Source organism: Eublepharis macularius, chromosome 13 (genome assembly GCF_028583425.1).
Source record: "Eublepharis macularius isolate TG4126 chromosome 13, MPM_Emac_v1.0, whole genome shotgun sequence".
NCBI classification, from domain to species: Eukaryota; Metazoa; Chordata; class Lepidosauria; order Squamata; family Eublepharidae; genus Eublepharis; species Eublepharis macularius.
In genome coordinates, this window is record NC_072802.1 from 45,830,480 (window position 1) to 45,847,869 (window position 17,390).

At 47.0% G+C, this 17,390-nt stretch overlaps 1 protein-coding gene across 1 annotated transcript; it reads right to left on the reverse strand.

The window, feature by feature from the left end:
• Nucleotides 1–6,980: 6,980 nt before the first annotated feature.
• On the reverse strand, nucleotides 6,981–17,105 carry LOC129341353 (mitochondrial fission factor homolog A-like). Its single transcript, XM_054996502.1, has 8 exons — nucleotides 17,073–17,105; nucleotides 15,417–15,519; nucleotides 14,017–14,257; nucleotides 12,987–13,153; nucleotides 11,617–11,702; nucleotides 11,099–11,254; nucleotides 8,194–8,272; nucleotides 6,981–7,987 (listed from the first exon to the last, which is right to left on the reverse strand). The coding sequence occupies exons 2-8, from the start codon at nucleotides 15,495–15,497 to the stop codon at nucleotides 7,856–7,858; spliced, it is 942 nt and encodes a 313-aa protein (XP_054852477.1). The 5' UTR covers nucleotides 15,498–15,519; nucleotides 17,073–17,105; the 3' UTR covers nucleotides 6,981–7,855.
• Between the last annotated feature and the right edge of the window lie 285 nt (nucleotides 17,106–17,390).

Genomic DNA, 17,390 nt, shown 5'->3' on the forward strand with positions numbered 1-17,390 from the left:
CCCCTAATTCACAGGGATCAAGGTCTGCTTTATTAGAGTCCTTGGCTCTTTGCTTGGTGGGTCTGCATAGGACCCAGATTGGAGGGACCTTCCTGGGAGGAAATGAACCCAACCCTGACACAGATTCCCTGGGGAAACCACAGTGCTCTGAGAATTTTTGCCGAAGGTTAATCATTCATACTTTGTCGCTTGGTAGCCTGCTACTTTCAAATAATTAAGAAGCTGGAAGAACAGCAAAGCAGTGGTATCAGTACTGGATTTGGGATGCAACTTCGCAATCCTTCCAGTCCCAGATCATCCACAAATCCTCTGGCCTGAGATGCAATTCATTACCTATGAGGATTCCAGAGGGATAGCCTTGTTACGTTATTGCAGCAAAAACAAACAAGTATCCTATGGTGCCTTGAAGACTAGCAAGACTTTATTCCAGTGTAAGCATTAATGGATTTTAATTAATGATATGAACAGGAAGTGATAACTAACTTCATTTTTAAAAAGGAGAAAAGTTTACATGTTAATAAGTAAGTTGGATTGTCACCATTTTCAATTGGTGCAAAAATGTACTAGCTGAATGCATATATGTGGTTCATTCAAATTTTAATTATGTCCTTTCTTCTTTTCCTTTTTTCTCCACTCTTAGACCCTTGATATTTTTCCACCCTGCGCCTTTCGTCTCCCTCTCCCATGTGATCCTTCTATGTTGTTAGTAAAGAACAAAGGAGCTTCTCCCAGTGGCTTTCATCTTTGTCACTGTTGCCAAGGTGACAGCATGAGCATCAAGCCCTACCCTAACAACAGGTGTGAGATGCTCTCCTAGACATCCTTGATAGGACTGCAGCTGTAATGAGCGCCCTGGTGCAGGGGGGGCACCAAGGGGCCAATGCAATTCTTTCTGAGTGTCATGATAAATAAGAAAAATAGGAATGAAGATTGTAGGTGCCAAGCAGAGCAATCTGGCCGCTAGATTTGAAGTGTGGCAGTTTCTGGTGGACTCTTATACACCAGTTGTTTTAAAAGGTTATCACAAAATCTTAGAACGCTACAGCTGGAAGGTGCCTTATAGGCCATCTAGTTCAACCTCCTCCTCAATCCAGACTCTTCTAGAAAACCTCTAGTAAAGGAAAGCTCATCTGCCCCCACATAACTGGTTCCATGGCCAGACTACTCTTACCATTACCAAGTTTCTTTCCCTACTGCCCCAATAAAATCTACTCTTCCTTTTAGATCTAGCATACATACTAAAATACACAGCCATTAGATCTAACATACACTTTTCTGTGATTGTTTAAGCCCCACTCAAATGCTCTCCCCTAGCTGTTAATTTTTGAACAAATTTAAGTGGATGCAAACAAAATTTTATGACTTCTTATAAGCAAACTATGTTACAAAACTTGTGACTTGCCTTGCATCAAACACTTCAGTTGTTAGTTGAATGTCAGTTATGGGGAAGCAGGGTCAGGCGCACGAATTCTGAAAGTCCACAGAAGTACAATTGTATAAATGGTAACAGCATCATGCAAAAAAGTCTTGCACATATCAGGAGTGGACACAGCCTTGCCTTGTTAAAATCTATTCAGCAGTCTCCATCAAAGTAATATGAGATTTAGTCCAACCCTTTGTTGCAGCAACAAATTTAGGGGTTGCCTCTGAAAGTGAAACAGTTAAGGTAATGTCAGGTGACCGCTTTTCAAACTAGAGGGAGGGTGATTATCCAGCCTTAAAAAAGGGTGTGTCAGCATTCAAGTGTGAGTCCTGTGAAAAGGCACCTGGATATACTGATGGGTAGCAAAATGCCAGGCTAGTCTAAGATTTGGACTGGAAACAGGGTGAGAACAAGGGCCAGGAAAGGCCATGGGAGACGTAATGAAATGCTTCAGGTTCAGAAGGTGAGGCATTGTGTTGTCACATGCATTACAACCTGTTGGAGCAAGTGGAATAGTCCATGGTTCGTGTCATGTGGCTAATACTATGTCCAAAGTGTTACCACCAACTCTTTTTATTTCCTCCCCAGCATTTTTACATACACATCCTTAGAATCAAATGAATATAAAATGTTTGGGGTATGTGTTTCTCCATGTAGAGGAAGCCCAATGTATGCCTTTGTTAATTCTACGAGTAATTTTACCTCCTCCAGTGAGTGAGCAACAGGGTAGGTCTAACTGACGCATCCATTCAAAAGGTGCCTGGCTGATGAGGGGGGTGGGGGGAGGAGATTGTAGCCCATATGCGAATTCAGAACTCAAACAATATGCCTCACATTAGAAAGCACAGCACTAAGTCCTCAACCCCATGTAGTCCCTTCACAGGTAATTCAAACTGAGCTTTCTATATATCTTAGCAGAAAGCTAAAGGTTTGGAATCGATTAATCTCAATGGGCTTCTTCCTGCTATTTGGCAAGGAGCTAACCTTACAAGCAGGATTGGGACTTGAAACTGGAGGAGGAAGACTGAGAACATCTAATGCCTCCTCCACTATGTGACAGAACTCCCTCACTCACCACCTTCCTAGACCTCAAACAGCATACTCTTCTTCCCTTTTTACCTTACAGCTGTTTCTGAGCAGGGGCAGGCAGTACTATGAGAAAGCGGCTTCTGAAAGAGGCCCTGAGGCCTGTTTCCCAAGTCCACTAAGGCAAAAGGAGAAGAGGAGGCTCAACTCCAGCCCACTGGGACTACAGCACCAGACCACTGGGCCCAGTGCACAACAAGCATCCATAATGCCTTGTGAGAATGTTGGGCAGGGCAGAGCTGAGCTGAGTGGGTTGGAGGCCCAGTGTGTTCCATGGCAGTTAAGAGTGTCCGTTGGGGAAGAGAAGCCAGTCACTCAGTTAGACCCTTTGCCATCGTTTACAGCTCGAAGGCTTACTGTGACTTATTAAAGCTACCTTTGGGCCAAACTATACAAACTACATTAGCTGTGGAGAATGGCTTTTAAAAAATAGAGGAGAGCCCAAACAGGCTCATAATGCCACCATGGGGGAAAGAAGAGCTCCTGCCTTCCCCTCAAGCCTTTTTCCCACACAGAAATAGCACTGGTGGGGGGGGGGGGGTTATTTCTGCATCTTTGCTCCTCCACATGTACAGAACCAAACAGAGCAACAAAAACAGGGAAATATCTCCTCCCCCAATGGTGTTTTGGTGAAGGAAATGGCTGGGGCGGGGAGGCAGGAATCCTTCCTTCCCCCACTGTGGTGGTCCAAGCCCATTTGGGCTTCGTTGTGTTTTTAAAAGCAGTTCCCCAGGGCTGCTGTGTGGCTGGGGGGAACCCAAGTAGAGTCTGTGAAACTGGACCCAACTTATTAAAAACCCAAGCATCTAGTTTGGCCCTATGACAGGGATTGCTATTTGTTTGTCTAAGAATGTCTATGCTGCTTACTGTTCAAAACTTATCTCCAAGTCCTTCGACAGCAACTCTCAATGCATATGCCATGTGGCTGAAGGAGAAGGACTACCCAAGACCTTTTCCCAGTCTTGACACATGTAAAAGCCAACCCGTCCAATTTTTTTTCTATAGAAAGGGTCAGGAGAACATGCACACAATGACATGTCAAGAGAAGCATGCCATCTGGGAAGAAGAGTTCAGAACCAGACAGTAATAAGGGGCCATGCATTGTGTAAAGCAGCCTCTATCAAGCAATACTTGTACAGGGCAAAATGGTGGCATGATATGGCAAGCCCCCTGTCATCATCCCCCCACAAACACACACATCTAGAACAGGTGTAGGGAATTCCTTTCCCTTCTTTTACTCACAATCAGGTATCCTGCACAGCACCGTATCTGGGAGCCCAACCCAACATGGGAAAAGGATTGGCCAGCAGGGGTGGCTGATTCCAGTTAACTCTGGTGGCAATACAGGGCGATCCACTCTCTGGGCCCAGGTTTTCCCTTCTTGGCACAGTTTGTGATGACTTGTGAGAGCCCCTCAGGCTGTGCTGCTTTGAAATGCTGCCAGGATAATCAGGAGTGTCCAAAACTCATTCCAAGGACTTTGTAGTGTCTTCAGCAGGCTGGGGTAGTAAAAGATGACCCAGTATGGAAGGTGCATGGGAGCACAGTTCTGCCTTGCTTGGTTGCTCGCTGTCTCTTTCGCAGCCCCTGAAGCCTGGCCAGTAGTACCAGGATCATGGCTACCACAAAGAGCTAAAAGATCGCAAAAACTTCTGGCAGAACAAAAGCCAGAGCAGTTTCTCCAAGCATGTGCCTCTCACTGCAGCACACCTGACTCCAACTGCAAGCAATAGTGCACTTCATACCAATTAATTGCTCACTGCTTTGTGTCTTATGGGATGAAAGGGGAGCTACACACAGGCTCTCTTCCTCTCCTCTTGCCTCAGCTGTCTTTCTATTTAACCCTTCATCTGGCTTCCGTTCAGCAAGGTAGCAGATCATCCTACCCTTCTGTAGTTTTTCAAACAGAGGCTGAGATGCGTCCTGGATGCAATCTACCACTGGAATTGTGCCAACAAATGTACCTATTTAGCTAGCAGGATACAGTTCCTCTTAGACGCTAGATTCTACAACTTGGTTGGCGTGCAGGAAATGTAGCAACTAAAGTAGTTGACACATTTGCATCTCTCCCTCACCCCTACCCACAAAAATCTGTAAATCTGTGAATAGAAGCTTTATGGGTTATGGAGAAATGTACATTTTCCAGTGACAATTTCCAAAAGTCTTTGACTGCATATAACCCCAGAACTCCTTTGGTTCATCACTACCATATTATGAACCACAGATGTACATATAATGCAAAACACATAATTTCCAGCCTAGCTTCCAGCTGTTTGAAGGAAAAAGCTAACGTTGCCAGCTCAGAAATTCAAAATTAAGTAACCTGGGAGATGCAGCCCTCCAGTGAAAGGGACAGGGCTTAGTGTTCCAAAGAGAGTTGCCGCTGGCAACTGAAACCTGCCTTTCTCCACAGCACCAAGGTTATTTTACCAGAATATACAGCCTAGCGGGAGGAAGACAGAGCAACCTCGCACTTCAGTGACCTCCATGCTCAATTTGTAAGCAGGCAATAGTCAGTCAGGGCTCCAGCCCAATGTGTAAACAAGGGCCCAAAGCCCTACCTGGCAACCCTGAGAGGAAGCTCTCCTGCCGATCCTTCTGCCATTTGTCCTAGTTGGGAACAGAAAGAACAGCCTGGAGGATACCTCATGCCTCCTCTGGAGACAGAGAAGCCAAAGGGTAGGAACTGGGGGAATGTAACCTTTTATTCCAAGGATAAATAGACCTAGTTAACATGGACTAGATGCTCACTTTTTAAAGAGTTGGGTCCAGTTTCCCACATCCCCATTGCAGCTGTGAGGAAAAACTATTTAAAAATAGAGCTGGTTTGGGCCCGGAATGCAGGCGGAGTAAGGGCTCTTGCACCACCACCCGAGGCTTTTTTTATCAAGCACAGCACTGGGAAGGTGTTAATCCTCTCTTTTTGCTGCTCCATGTACAAAAAATACTCCAAAGCAGCAAAAATGCGGAAGTAACTTCCCCTCAGCACTGTTTTGAATTTGGAAATATCTGCAGGGGGGGCAGACCTTTTCCCCCACAGCAAAGTTCCGAGCTCAAAGGGCTAGGCTTTATTTTTAATAGCCATTCCCCACACCTGCAACGTGGCTGCCAAGAACCCAAGCTGGCTCTGGGCTTCCCAGACCCTACTCTTTAAAAGTTTGGCCCAGAGAGCACTGCTGAGGCTGGAAGGGCAACAACCTATCCGTTTCTGTTCCTTTGGTGCATGGCCTTTGGTTCCCCAGAGCGTCTCAGTTACAAAACATACTGTTAAATACACAACAAGGCTCTCCTGAGGGAAAGGGAGACGGCACGGAAGCTGCACAGGGGATGAACTGGGAGAAGTGACACCACCGACGCAAGGAGGCGGGACAGCAGGCAACCGTTCACCTGGTTTTCATCTCCCAGTGATTTTCAAGCATTGAATAATTAAGCCTCTGGGATAAAGAATTATGTAGGAGAAACTGAGGTCGCTCTGCACCAGACAACCTACCTCGAGAAAGCCACATGAGTTGCTCGCAAGCAGTTGGCAGATCCACATTCAACTCCCTCCAGTTCTGTTTAAAAGGTTCAAGATGCCCACACCTAACCACCAAGGCCTTCCCCCCCCCCCAAGCCTTTCCCGTGTCTGTTTTAATGCTAAACATTCCCACTGAAATCTTCTGGTCTTAAAAAAACTTAATTTGGGTCCACCTCCTCCCGGGCGGGTGGCAGGAGAAGTGTTCTACTAAACCCATAATCCTGAAATTGCCTGATGTAAAGAGCAGTATGGGATTATTCCACTACCTAGGTGGGCCATACTCTTCCAAGCAAGCTCCTTAACCCATTACTCTGAAACGCACACTCGTGCCAACACATGCAAGCCCCTCGAACAGCAATGTTTCTGCAGGCTTGCCATCTGAATTAGGTTGGGTACCAGCTGCATACAAAAGGCCAAAAAATGTTGCCGCTGTGCACCTCCACGGCCTTCATAAGGAATGGTGGCACCCCTTTGGAGAGTAGTGGATAAACTTTTCAAGAAGAGTCCCCTTGCCAAAACTTCCCTTTCCCTTCAGGCTGAGCGGAAAGGAATTTTACCTGTCCCTAAAGGGCCAAACCTTTGACAGAGAGCACAAGTGTACACATAGATCAGAGACTCTGCAGAGAAGACAGCACAAACACCCTGGCACTTTTCATGAGTGTCAAACATTACTAGGCAGGGCCGTGGCTCAGTGGCAGGGTACGTGTTTTGAATTAAGGAAGTGCCAGGTCCAGCCCCTGCTGTCTCCAGTTAAGAGAATCTCTGCGCTCACTCAAAAATGCTGGGAATCCCATCTACTGGAATTGTGAGAGTCCTCAGCTGGAGTTAGGAAAGAACTTTTTTCTGCCTGGGAACTTGAAGATCCACTGTGTAGATGATATTGAGCAAAATGGACCAACAGTCTGACTGGATATAAGCTTCATATGCTCATAATTTTATTAATAATCCAGGACACTCAAATGTTACTAATTACTGACATGCAGTCCAGATGCACACCCCCTATAGGTATAACACTGCAATCAAAAGAACATCAGTCTTACAAATCCTTTTCCTTGCAGAGGAGAACTCTTTGCATCAGCGAAGTCCAAACAGTCTAAACTTCTTGAAGATTCAGTACTGACTCCGCAAACACTTAGCAGAAGATTACAATGGACACTGAAGTAGATTATATAGCATGCTGCTTCCAAACTCTTTACTAAAGAGGCAATTTCTGTTATCTTCTAATGAATTCCTACCCTTATTCAGTGTGATAGAAGACACTTCTCAGCCTTTGTCAGTAGACCCATCCCCTTCGTTTTGATGACAAATGACATTAGAAAACACTGACTCCCAAAGCCATCATCTCAGGGCACTCAAACGTCCACTTGTTTTGGAGTCATTCCAGTTGGAGCTGCCTTAGCCCAAAATGTCCTGAAGTCTTTCTGAAACATGGCTTTTATCCAATGAGGACTCAGGTGGGTTAGTTGCACTCAAAGCTAGTTCGTGAAAGAGCTGCCTAATTTGCAGGGTAACCATCATCATTCCTTGGAGCATTTGACATCTCTGGAGGACTCCAAGCTCAACTAATCACCAGTCCAACTGCAGCTAGATAGAACAATAAGCCACAGTTGCTGCCTTCCACTCAAGCCACCAAGCGCGTACTGTCACATCCATCCCACTTCCTCTAATGTGGCACGTGCATCTCATTCGGTCCATTCTCCTATTACAACCAGGAAATTAAGTCCCAGAGGACCTAGGAAGAGGGTCAGTGAAAGCTAAAAAGCACAAAGTGCAAACACGCATCATCCTTTCCCAATCCTACGTGTGGCTTTCTCTGCAGGTTCACATCCTCATCTCCGAAGCCAAAGCCACATATTGAGAAGACACGTGGAGACCAGCACGGAGTAGACCAGCAGCTCCTTCTGACGCCACCCTGTGTACTGTTCCTCCAGACTTCGAAGCCTCCCTGAGATTTTGGCCAACTGCATATTTAAAAAAAGGGGGGGGGGAGCAGTAAGGGATTGTGCAAAGACAGGAGCAGAAGACACCATGCAGGCAAGGCAAGGAGGCCTGGGATGCCTTGGTGGAAGGAAGGCAACCCTCACAGAGGCCTCTCCTACTGAGGGGGACCCCCACCTTGGGGGAAGGACCAACACAAAGCCTCCCTCTTGGGCACTCTTTCCCATACTTGGTTTCTCATTGCCAGAACTTCGGTTGTGCCAATTTCCTCCAGGGAGCTCTCCAAGATCATGCTTGTCTCCTGGGAACTACAATGAAAAATAAAGCAAGGCCACAAATGTGCAGAGAGAGAGAATTTGCATGGTGGGAGCATGACAAAGGGGGCTGTCCCAAGCACATCAAGCGCAGCATTTAAGTTAGAATCACTGGTCTGTCATTCTTCCCTCCCCAGACTTGCCACTCCCATTTCAAAAAGTTACTATAAGCAATATCCACTGGAGAGGTACACATTTTTCCCCATTTTAGTTTTAGTTTGGTTTTTTCTTATTGTCACTAGTACATGTGTTCATTTGCTTTAATCCTTTTTTAATCTGTTTTTCTTGGCTTCAGTAGGAAACACACTTCTGGATAGTTTTCCCCACCCAGCTAGAATGAGATTATTATACTCCTCCTTTCAAGGGATCCTCCTGGCCAAATTTCAGGCAGAAAAGGTCCCCAGTTTATGGGCAACTAGTCTTCTTACTTGCTCAACTGACAGCAGCAGGCACTGGGCAACCCAAGGAAGTAGGTAATGAAGTCCAATGAAATACAACAGGGGAGCCTAAAGTGGGAGGCAGGAGTCTTCATTTAAACTCAAACCAAGTATATGGGCAAAAGGAGCTAAACCCTTTACCCTCTCCCTCCCCAACCTTACTTCACTGCATTCTGGTATTTCAAGCATTTTTCTCCCAGCCCGGCTCCAATACTAGAAGTGAGCTTCGTGGGGAGAAAAAGGCTGCAAGAAAAAGAGGGTCATGAGGTGAGACATAGAAAGGAGTACAGTTTAGCTCTCCTCACCTGCTCACTTCATTAAAAAAAATAGACCCTTTAACCTCACTTTCTTTGCACATGGAGGTTGCTTGTCTTTTTTCTCCAGCCTGAGCTAGTTGCAGTTCTGGGGATAAGCAATGAATTTAAGAACCCAAGAGATCTCGAATCTCTCCTCATTTCTGATATTTCATGGATCATGTCATCTGACCCTAGCCTGTCTCTGCCACGGCGTGTTTCTCTTCTGTGATTGTATGATACACATATAAAGGTTTAATTCAGAATGATATCACACAAAACAGTGGCTTAATTAAACATCATGATTAGTGTGTGCTTATCTGAATATAGGCTACTTCACTAAGGTTAGTTAGAGTCTGTCAGACCAGGACCTGAAGGTGGTTTGTTATCCACAGTCAGCCTTAACTACGGTTTTGTGTGATATATGAAAGCAGATGTCCTGACTTAATCCTGGTTCAATCCTGTTTTGTTTCCTGGTAAAGCCCTCCAAGGATAAGCAGCCAAGCCAACATTTGTCAAGGCAAACCCAATTATGAGCCACCATCTGTAAGGTGAATCCTGGTTTCACAAACTAGCCATAGTTAAAATAAACCATAGCTGCACAGGATGTCGGAACTGAGTACAAGCACAGTACCAGAGAAAGAAAAGTAATAGTTAGCAAATAAGAGGCACTACAGTGACACTGAATTAAATCAAAGCCTTCTTTCCCAACCCAGCGTAATCATCACTTTGGAAAGATGGATCTATCTGCGCAATCCCTTTGAGGTCAAGCTCTGTGTGGAACTCTGCTGTGTAGAAAATGTCCCTATCATTTACATATCTGCCTCATTCAAGGTTCTGATACTAACCTTTAAAACCCTATATGGTTTGGGGCCAACATCTGTTAAGGACCACCTACTCCCAAACGAACCTATCTGACCACGGCAGTCATCTTCAGAGGCCCTTCTTAGCGTGTCCTCACCAACTGAGGCTAGTTGAATGGCAACCCAAGGAAGAGCCTTCTCAGTCATGGCACCAAATTATGGAATTCCCTCCCCATGGAGAGCTACCTACCCCTTTCTATCATTAGCTTCTGCCAGCAGGTGAAGACTTGTCTGTTTCATCTGGCATTCCCCCACTGATCCTCCTTTCTGCATATGAGTTTTAATTCTGTGTTTTGTTCAACTGTTATTTTTAATGGTTTTTATAGTATATATTTCATATGCTTGTTTTGGATTGTTCGCCACGGTGGGGAACCTAAACTGGGTGGAAAGGCAACATAGAAATGTCTTAAATAAGTAATTAATAAATAATATCTGCTAAGTCACTCTGTTCACTCTCCCCTTTTCCTCTAATCTTCTTGACTTCTGAGCCAGACACTAGAATGGATTAGTTATAATAATTGCATTAAAAGACGGCACATGTACCTGTCTGCATAACCCTAATGCCAAGAGACAGCCCACAGAAGGCCGGCACACTGATCAGAAAGGGGAGCCATTTTCTGAGTGCTTTTGCAGCAAAGGGAGTCTTTATCACTGAAAATACCACAGCTTAATCACGTACAAGGGCACTGCAAATTTATCACCATCATATTACCCGCTTTCTATATTTTCCTGAAATACTTTTCTTAATGGTTTTATTTTGGGTTCCAAGTCAGGAGGTCAGGAACAAGAAGCCCAAGAGAGACTGGAAAAGATTTCTGACAGTCGGGGGCAAAGCTCAGTGGGACTAGGAAAAGCAGAATAAAATAAATGATGCACAATGTGCAAAGCATATATAAACTTGCAGTTCATGTGCATAATTTGTGCAGGTCAGAGAATCCAGCTTTTCCTGGTTTGGGTGGCCTACTGATGTAGAACACAAAGCTCGAACTGCAGGCATTGAGCCAGGTGTTAGATTCTCCTCCCCTACTGCCCCCCCCAAATATGGTGCTGGGGATCGTCTGGTCAAGTGCAGATCCAAGGACAGCAAAAATCAGGTAGGGAGAAGGGCTGTGCAGAGAGGTGAGGGTCATTTTCAGAGATTCAGTCACTGCTGCACCAAGCGAATGCCCGTGGATTAAAAAGCACATGCTGGCTTCATGCCCCATGTTAGAAGCTGGAAAGAATCACCTGAGTGGGGGATGGCTAGGCTTCCAAAACAGCTGGAACAGCTGGTGTCCCAGGAAATGCAGGGCCTGAAGGGTGTTCTGCAGGGAGTAGATCCTGCCCTCCAAAGGGAACGGAGGAAACTGGGGGGCTGGAGCCAGGGGCAAGCTTGTCTCCAGCCTGCAGGGCAAATACATACACAACCATACCTATTACTCTCTCTGGCACTGCCTGCTTAAGAGAAACCTGCCTAGCCTTCAAAACACCAACGTGTAGTGAAATACTGGCTTCCAGCAAATATTTCTATCTTATGTCCCGAAGTGTGTGTGTGTGGGAAGACTTTTGAAAAGAAGCAAGAAAATCGTGCTCCATGGGTGGAAATCCTTCTGGTTGTGGAAATGTTCCACTGGATCCAAGCTTCAGAATACAACCCCCCTTCTCGTGTGTAAGTGCAGAACCTCTGAAAGAAGAAGATGGATTGTGGCTTGTCTGGTCCTCTGACCACACACACACACACACACACACACACTGCTTTTTCTTACCCTTCACGCCTCCGGCTGCCACCACACAGAGCCAGCTGAGAGGTCTCATTCAGGATTCTCTCTTTCCGAGCTCTGCCTTGATGAGCCTGTGGGAAGCGAGAAGCAAAAAAGAGTCACTCCCCAGAATCTCCAACAGCTTCTGCTGTGCGTTTGAGAACCCCTGCAGCCCTTTCTCCAGGAAGACTCCAAGAAGAGTTTGGCTGCAGCGCAAGCAGTAAGCCCTGGTTTCAAATGCACCCAATGGCACCAAGCCAAAGGGTATGGTTCATGGAGCAAGGGACATTTGCCCCCACAATCAGGCCGACCCTGTCCTTTCCCATTACGTACAGAAGAGGTGTAGTGTTTCTGGTTCTCAGCGGGCGATAACAGAAGGTGCCAAAAGGATGATCTCACTGTCTGGAGAGAAGTTTTCCTGTTGCCCTTATCAAAAATTGCTCTGCAAATGCTGAATCTCAAAGGTGGTCTTAGCTACTGGGAAACAGGGGCAGCTGTCCCAAGACCCATGGGGGGGACCTCAACCACCCATGGCTCTATTGCTCCCATGAGGAAGGAAAAATAATAATAATAATATTTGATTTATATACCGCCCTTCAGGACAACTTAATGCCACACTCAGAGCAGTTTACAAAGTGTGTTGTTGTTATCCTCACGACAATCACCCTGTGAGGTGGGTGGGACTGAGAGAGCTCTGAGAGAGCTGTGACTGACCCAAGGTCACCCAGCTGGCTTCAAGCAGAGGAGGGGGAATCAAACCCAGTTCTCCAGATTAGAGTCCTGCCACTCTTAGCCACTGCCTCAAAGAAGGACCATAAGAACAAAAAGAGCCATACTGGATCAGTCCAAAGGCCCATCAAGTCCAGCACTCTGTCCACTCAGTGGCCAACCAGCTACCGTCAAGAAGCCCACAAGCAGGAGGACTGCAACAGCATCCTCCTGCCCGTGTTCCCTAGCAACTAATACAAAGGAGCATGCTGCCTCTGGTGCTGAAGGGAGTAGATATCCATCATGACTAGTATCCACTGATAGCCCCATCCCCCATGAATTTGTCCACTCCCCTTTTAAAGCCTTTCAAGTTGGCAGCCATCACCACCTCCTGTGGCAGTGAGTTCCACAAGTTAACGATGTGCTGTGTGAAGAAGTACTTCCTTTTGTCTCTCCTGAAAAGGAAAAGAGCAGGCTTCTGCCACAGCCCCCTGCACCCACCCCATCCAGGGCTCCGGCAGTCCAGGGCTCCAGAATCACTAAGACTGCCTCTAAATCTTTCTCCCTCTCCACTGAGGCCTGGGAAACCACTATTCTCCCCCCTCCCTTCTTTATGGCCAACTTTTTATCTGACAACCATAACCCAAGTCTGTTCTGGACACAGTTACCGGTCGTTTGCGTTTCTGAGAACCAGATCTGGAAGTGATGCTCAGAACAGGATGCTCCTCATAAATTGTGGGTGGGACTGGAGGTTCCCGAAGAGGGTCAGCAACAGCCAGGCAATGCTGCCGTATCTGGTTCACCAAGAGGGGCCTGAAAGCAACGTCCCTTGTTTCTACAGGGAAGGGGGGAAAGGGAAAAAGTTGGGAAAGTATCTCTATCAGCCCCATAACGAAATAGTTCTTACTGGGGGGTGGGGGGGAAGACAAGGAGAGATCCAAGTAGCCTTCTTCATTTATTTCTGTAGGCATCAAAAGGGACTTTAAAGGTTGGCAAGAACACACCTGACATTCCGAGAACAGGTCTGGAGGGGCAAGAGCCATGTAGAGAATGCAGATTAGACCTCTCAGACTTTTGCAGTGCCATCCTCAACTTGGAAGGGTGTAAGGCTGCTGAGGATTGCACAATTAGTCAACTCAGTGATTCTATCTAACTGCAGTTTTCTCATATTGCTCCCTCACCCTTCAAAGGACAAAGTCTGTAGCTCGCAAAATGCAGTGGAGGCAGATATAAATGGATTAACTTGCACCAAAGATCTAGCTACAGATGCTTTGTCCCAGAGGGCATAGCCAGCAGCAACAGAGAGAGAGAGAGAGAGAGAGAGAGATTCATTTTTTAAACGTGCTGGAACCGGGAAGTGGCTTCCTTGGCCACTGCATCCCTAGGTCACTGCAGTAGTAAATCAAGAGGTTGTACATATTAAACATGTGACCCTCCCCTATTGAATCCACCTTGCACCCAAGTGCTAAGGCCAAGGTGTGCCACTTCCAGACACTCTATGTGACAACCGCATGCTCCCTCCCCACATCACCAGAATACAGAGGTGCGTCATGTGAGTAGTCTTTGTCCCCCAACCTTAGTGCCCCACGTGCTTTGGCCTTTGTGCCTTGTTGTTTAGTGACCAAGCCAACAAACATACAATCAAGGATGCTACATGAACAGCACATTTTCAGATCCAAAATAGGCACATTGCTGTACCTGCTGGCAGAAGCCTATCAGGAACATACATCTGGAAAGATGAAGGGAAGTCCTCTGAAGGCATTCTCTTTGGGAATCTTGAGCTGGAGTCATCCGCTACTTTCAGCCGGCTAGGAACCTGCATGCTTTTGCTGATGGTTTCTGTAAAGTCCAAATCGGCCATGTCCGGCACACTCCAAACAGGCCACATTCTCTTCTTTCTTGGGGTTGTAGATATAAAACATGTACCTCTTCCTTCCAACTCAAAAAATTAAAAGACAAAGACATGATTTATCTCTTCATTTGCACTGAATTTTCTTTGTCTCTTTTTATCGGGAGGGGGACATTCTGATTTCTGATTTTTACAACCCTTCCCTTAGGCAAAGAAAAGGCCATGTGTTACCTGCAATTCGGAAGGGATGTAAGAGAATCCTTCTGGGATTCTGCCCAAGATTGGGACAGCATAGAGACAGGAGGGGCAATGATTTGACCTGTGTGCTTTGACCTATGTGCTTTTCTGATGAACTGCCATCCCAGGGGAAGACTGAGGTGGGCGATTTTTTCTTATCAGTGACAGGGATGACAGGTGTGGGATGCATCTACACTGGCCCCCACCACCTTCCAAGAGCCATCCAAGGGGCAGCTTCTAAGCTTAAAATCCCCAACCTGCTCTAAAACATTTTGGCAATCTTGGTTATGTGTTGCTTTTAAATTGTAAACTGCCTCAAGGCCTGAAATAAATAAAACAGAATCTAACAAGGGCTGAGACCCAGAAATTTGGGGTTATGAATGGAGGCTGGCATCAAAAGCTCTTCAGCAAAACCTTTGCTCGGGCTGTCAGCTTCTTTTTTTTAAGTCCTGTTCTTTTTATAGGTGCATCGAGAAAGATGGAGCATCAGACTGTTGAGTGAGCTCCTGGGCATTTTCCATCAGGGGGAATAAAGGGGAAGATGAAAGTGAAAATTCAGGTCGGAAGCAGTCACCGCCTCCTTGATCTCATAAAAGCTGCCATCTCCTCTGGAGCCCCTCCTGTCCTTCTGCATCCCAGTGAATCTCTCCACAACCCCCATTACACTGCAATAGGCATCTGCCCCAGCACCTGCATTCTGATCCATGAAGAAGTTGTTTTAAATCTCTCTGCCTTGGCAAACCACTTGCTCAGAATACTCGCTGCATACCCAAATGTGGTTCAGGGCCCCTACAGTTATGGGGAGGACAGGAACACTGCTGCATTCAGAAGGGGATATGTGTGTGATCATCAACTGCAATGAGTTCAGTTCCTGGCTCTGTACTTTGGGGGTGCCCTCGAGCAAGGCCCATTCCAACATGGGGTGGGGGGAGTATAAGAGCCCCCTGGAAGAAGTGGAAGGAGAAATAAATCAAATGCTGTCTGATAACAGCACAGAGGAAATTATACATACCAAAAGTCCCTGGCACCCTCTGGTGGACAGACGGGAAATTTGTTTCTCCAAAAAGGCTGAGACTCCACTCCACCCACACATACTCCATGGGCGCAGGGGTTCCCTGCAAGGCAGATTTGCTTCTATCCTTTCTGGAGCTCAAGGGGGTGGGGGGGGGGCAAACAGCTTGGCACAAGCCTCCTAATCCCTGGGTAGACTCAGAGACTCACACCTTTGGTGGATGTCTAAATGCAAACACTACAGACTGGCAGAGCATTTTTTAAACAGCTTTACCCTTTTCATCATCCCATCGGAGCTTACTCTCATTGTAAGGCAGTGGCCAGTTTTCAAGCTGCTAAGACATATTAGCAGGCCAGGGCATTTTCTTTCTACCAGCCAAATCTCAATTGGAGTGAGCCAATGATGCTTTGCTAAAAACCATCAAGAGCTCCCAAACCAGGGCCGGCTCTGCTTTCTACGAGGCACTGTAGGAATCGGTACAGAGGATCAGGTTTTGACGCAGGCAAGGAAAGAAGGGAAACAACAAAGGCTGGGAACGCAATGAGCAATGCTAGCCCAGCCCAGCTCACTTTCTAAGCTATAGACGAGGCAGCTTTTGCTGTATGTTTGAACATCCTTGTTCAGCTCTGTAAAATTCAGGACAGAAATGGGGCTCTCCAGGCATTGTCAAGGGAGCTGCACCCTTACAATTTCTTCTGTTGTCCCAGTGCCCAGCAGCCTGCTCTAACACAGCCAGTGAAAGGTTTTCCAGGCCTAGCACAGAGACTCTACCTCTCCCCTCCCCAGGAGGCCCCCCCTATTGCTTATGGAGCTCTCTCCCTCAAAAGGCACAGCAGGGGACAGCATCAATTGTAATCATTCTCAGTTCCAGAAAGCATTTGAAAGGCCTTGAATCAGTATCCAGTATGCCTGTAATTGCAATGTTATAGTTTTGTTAACTGTGTAATTGCAATGTTGCTGTATTTTGTAAGCTGCCTTGAGCATGTACTGTACGCATAACTGAAATGTTCAGAGGCAGTTTTCCTCATAGCACCTGGTGAACAAGTCCAATCCAAAGGGCAAGCCTTCTAGCCTGCTTGACTGGCTACAGAATGATGAACAACTGTTGCCCCTTTGGGCTGACCCCACACTGATCCATCTAGTGATGAATCAGGTCAGCACTGGGCTTGCTTGGCCTTTCACACCAAACATGGCAGAAGTGCAGAGGAGTGAAGGTAGGGTTGCCACAGGCCTGGGGGGAAAGTCGTGTTCCTTTAATACAGGCTTAACGGGATGTCATTTACCTCCGTGCCACGAAAAAGCTTCAACCTGAAGAGACGGCATTTTTCTCCAGGCCTGTTGGCAACCCTAAGAAAGGGGATCCTGACTGGAAGTCCGAACTGTTGCCGTTTGGAACTTGAAAAGCATTTAACTGCTAAGCAATGTTGGGACAGACCCGCATACACTTTGCCAGGGGTGGCACGGCAGTTGCATGGAGGCATTCGGCCCTTGAGCAACTGGCCATACAGAGCACTAACCCAGCAGGCAATTCCCAGGACTGCTCTCTTGGGCTCGTGTCCTTCAATGAACTTGATCCAGCAACTCCGGCGTTGCTCCCAAAAATATGCTGCCGGGCCCTCCCGCTCTCCCCACTTTCTCAATGGGACTTTTACGCACCTGCAATCGGCCAACAGCTCACGGACCCTCTCATCAGCCGCCCCTGACGTCAGTCTCTGCTGGGCTGAGGGACGTGATTGGCTGGAGCCAGCGGCGGTCGCCCCGCCCCTGCCCCGAGCTCTGATCTGCTGTGCGCGGCGCTGCAGGAGCGAGAGCAAAGCAAGGCCAGAAATAGATCTGGGATCGCGGAAGGGCAGGCAGGTTTACAGCGCCGCGAGGACACCGCCAGCTGCCCCGAGAAGCGCCGCGGGCTCCACTGTCAAGGCGAGAGGCCGCGGGGCAGGAAGAATCGCAGCAGTCAAACGCTACCGCTCCCTG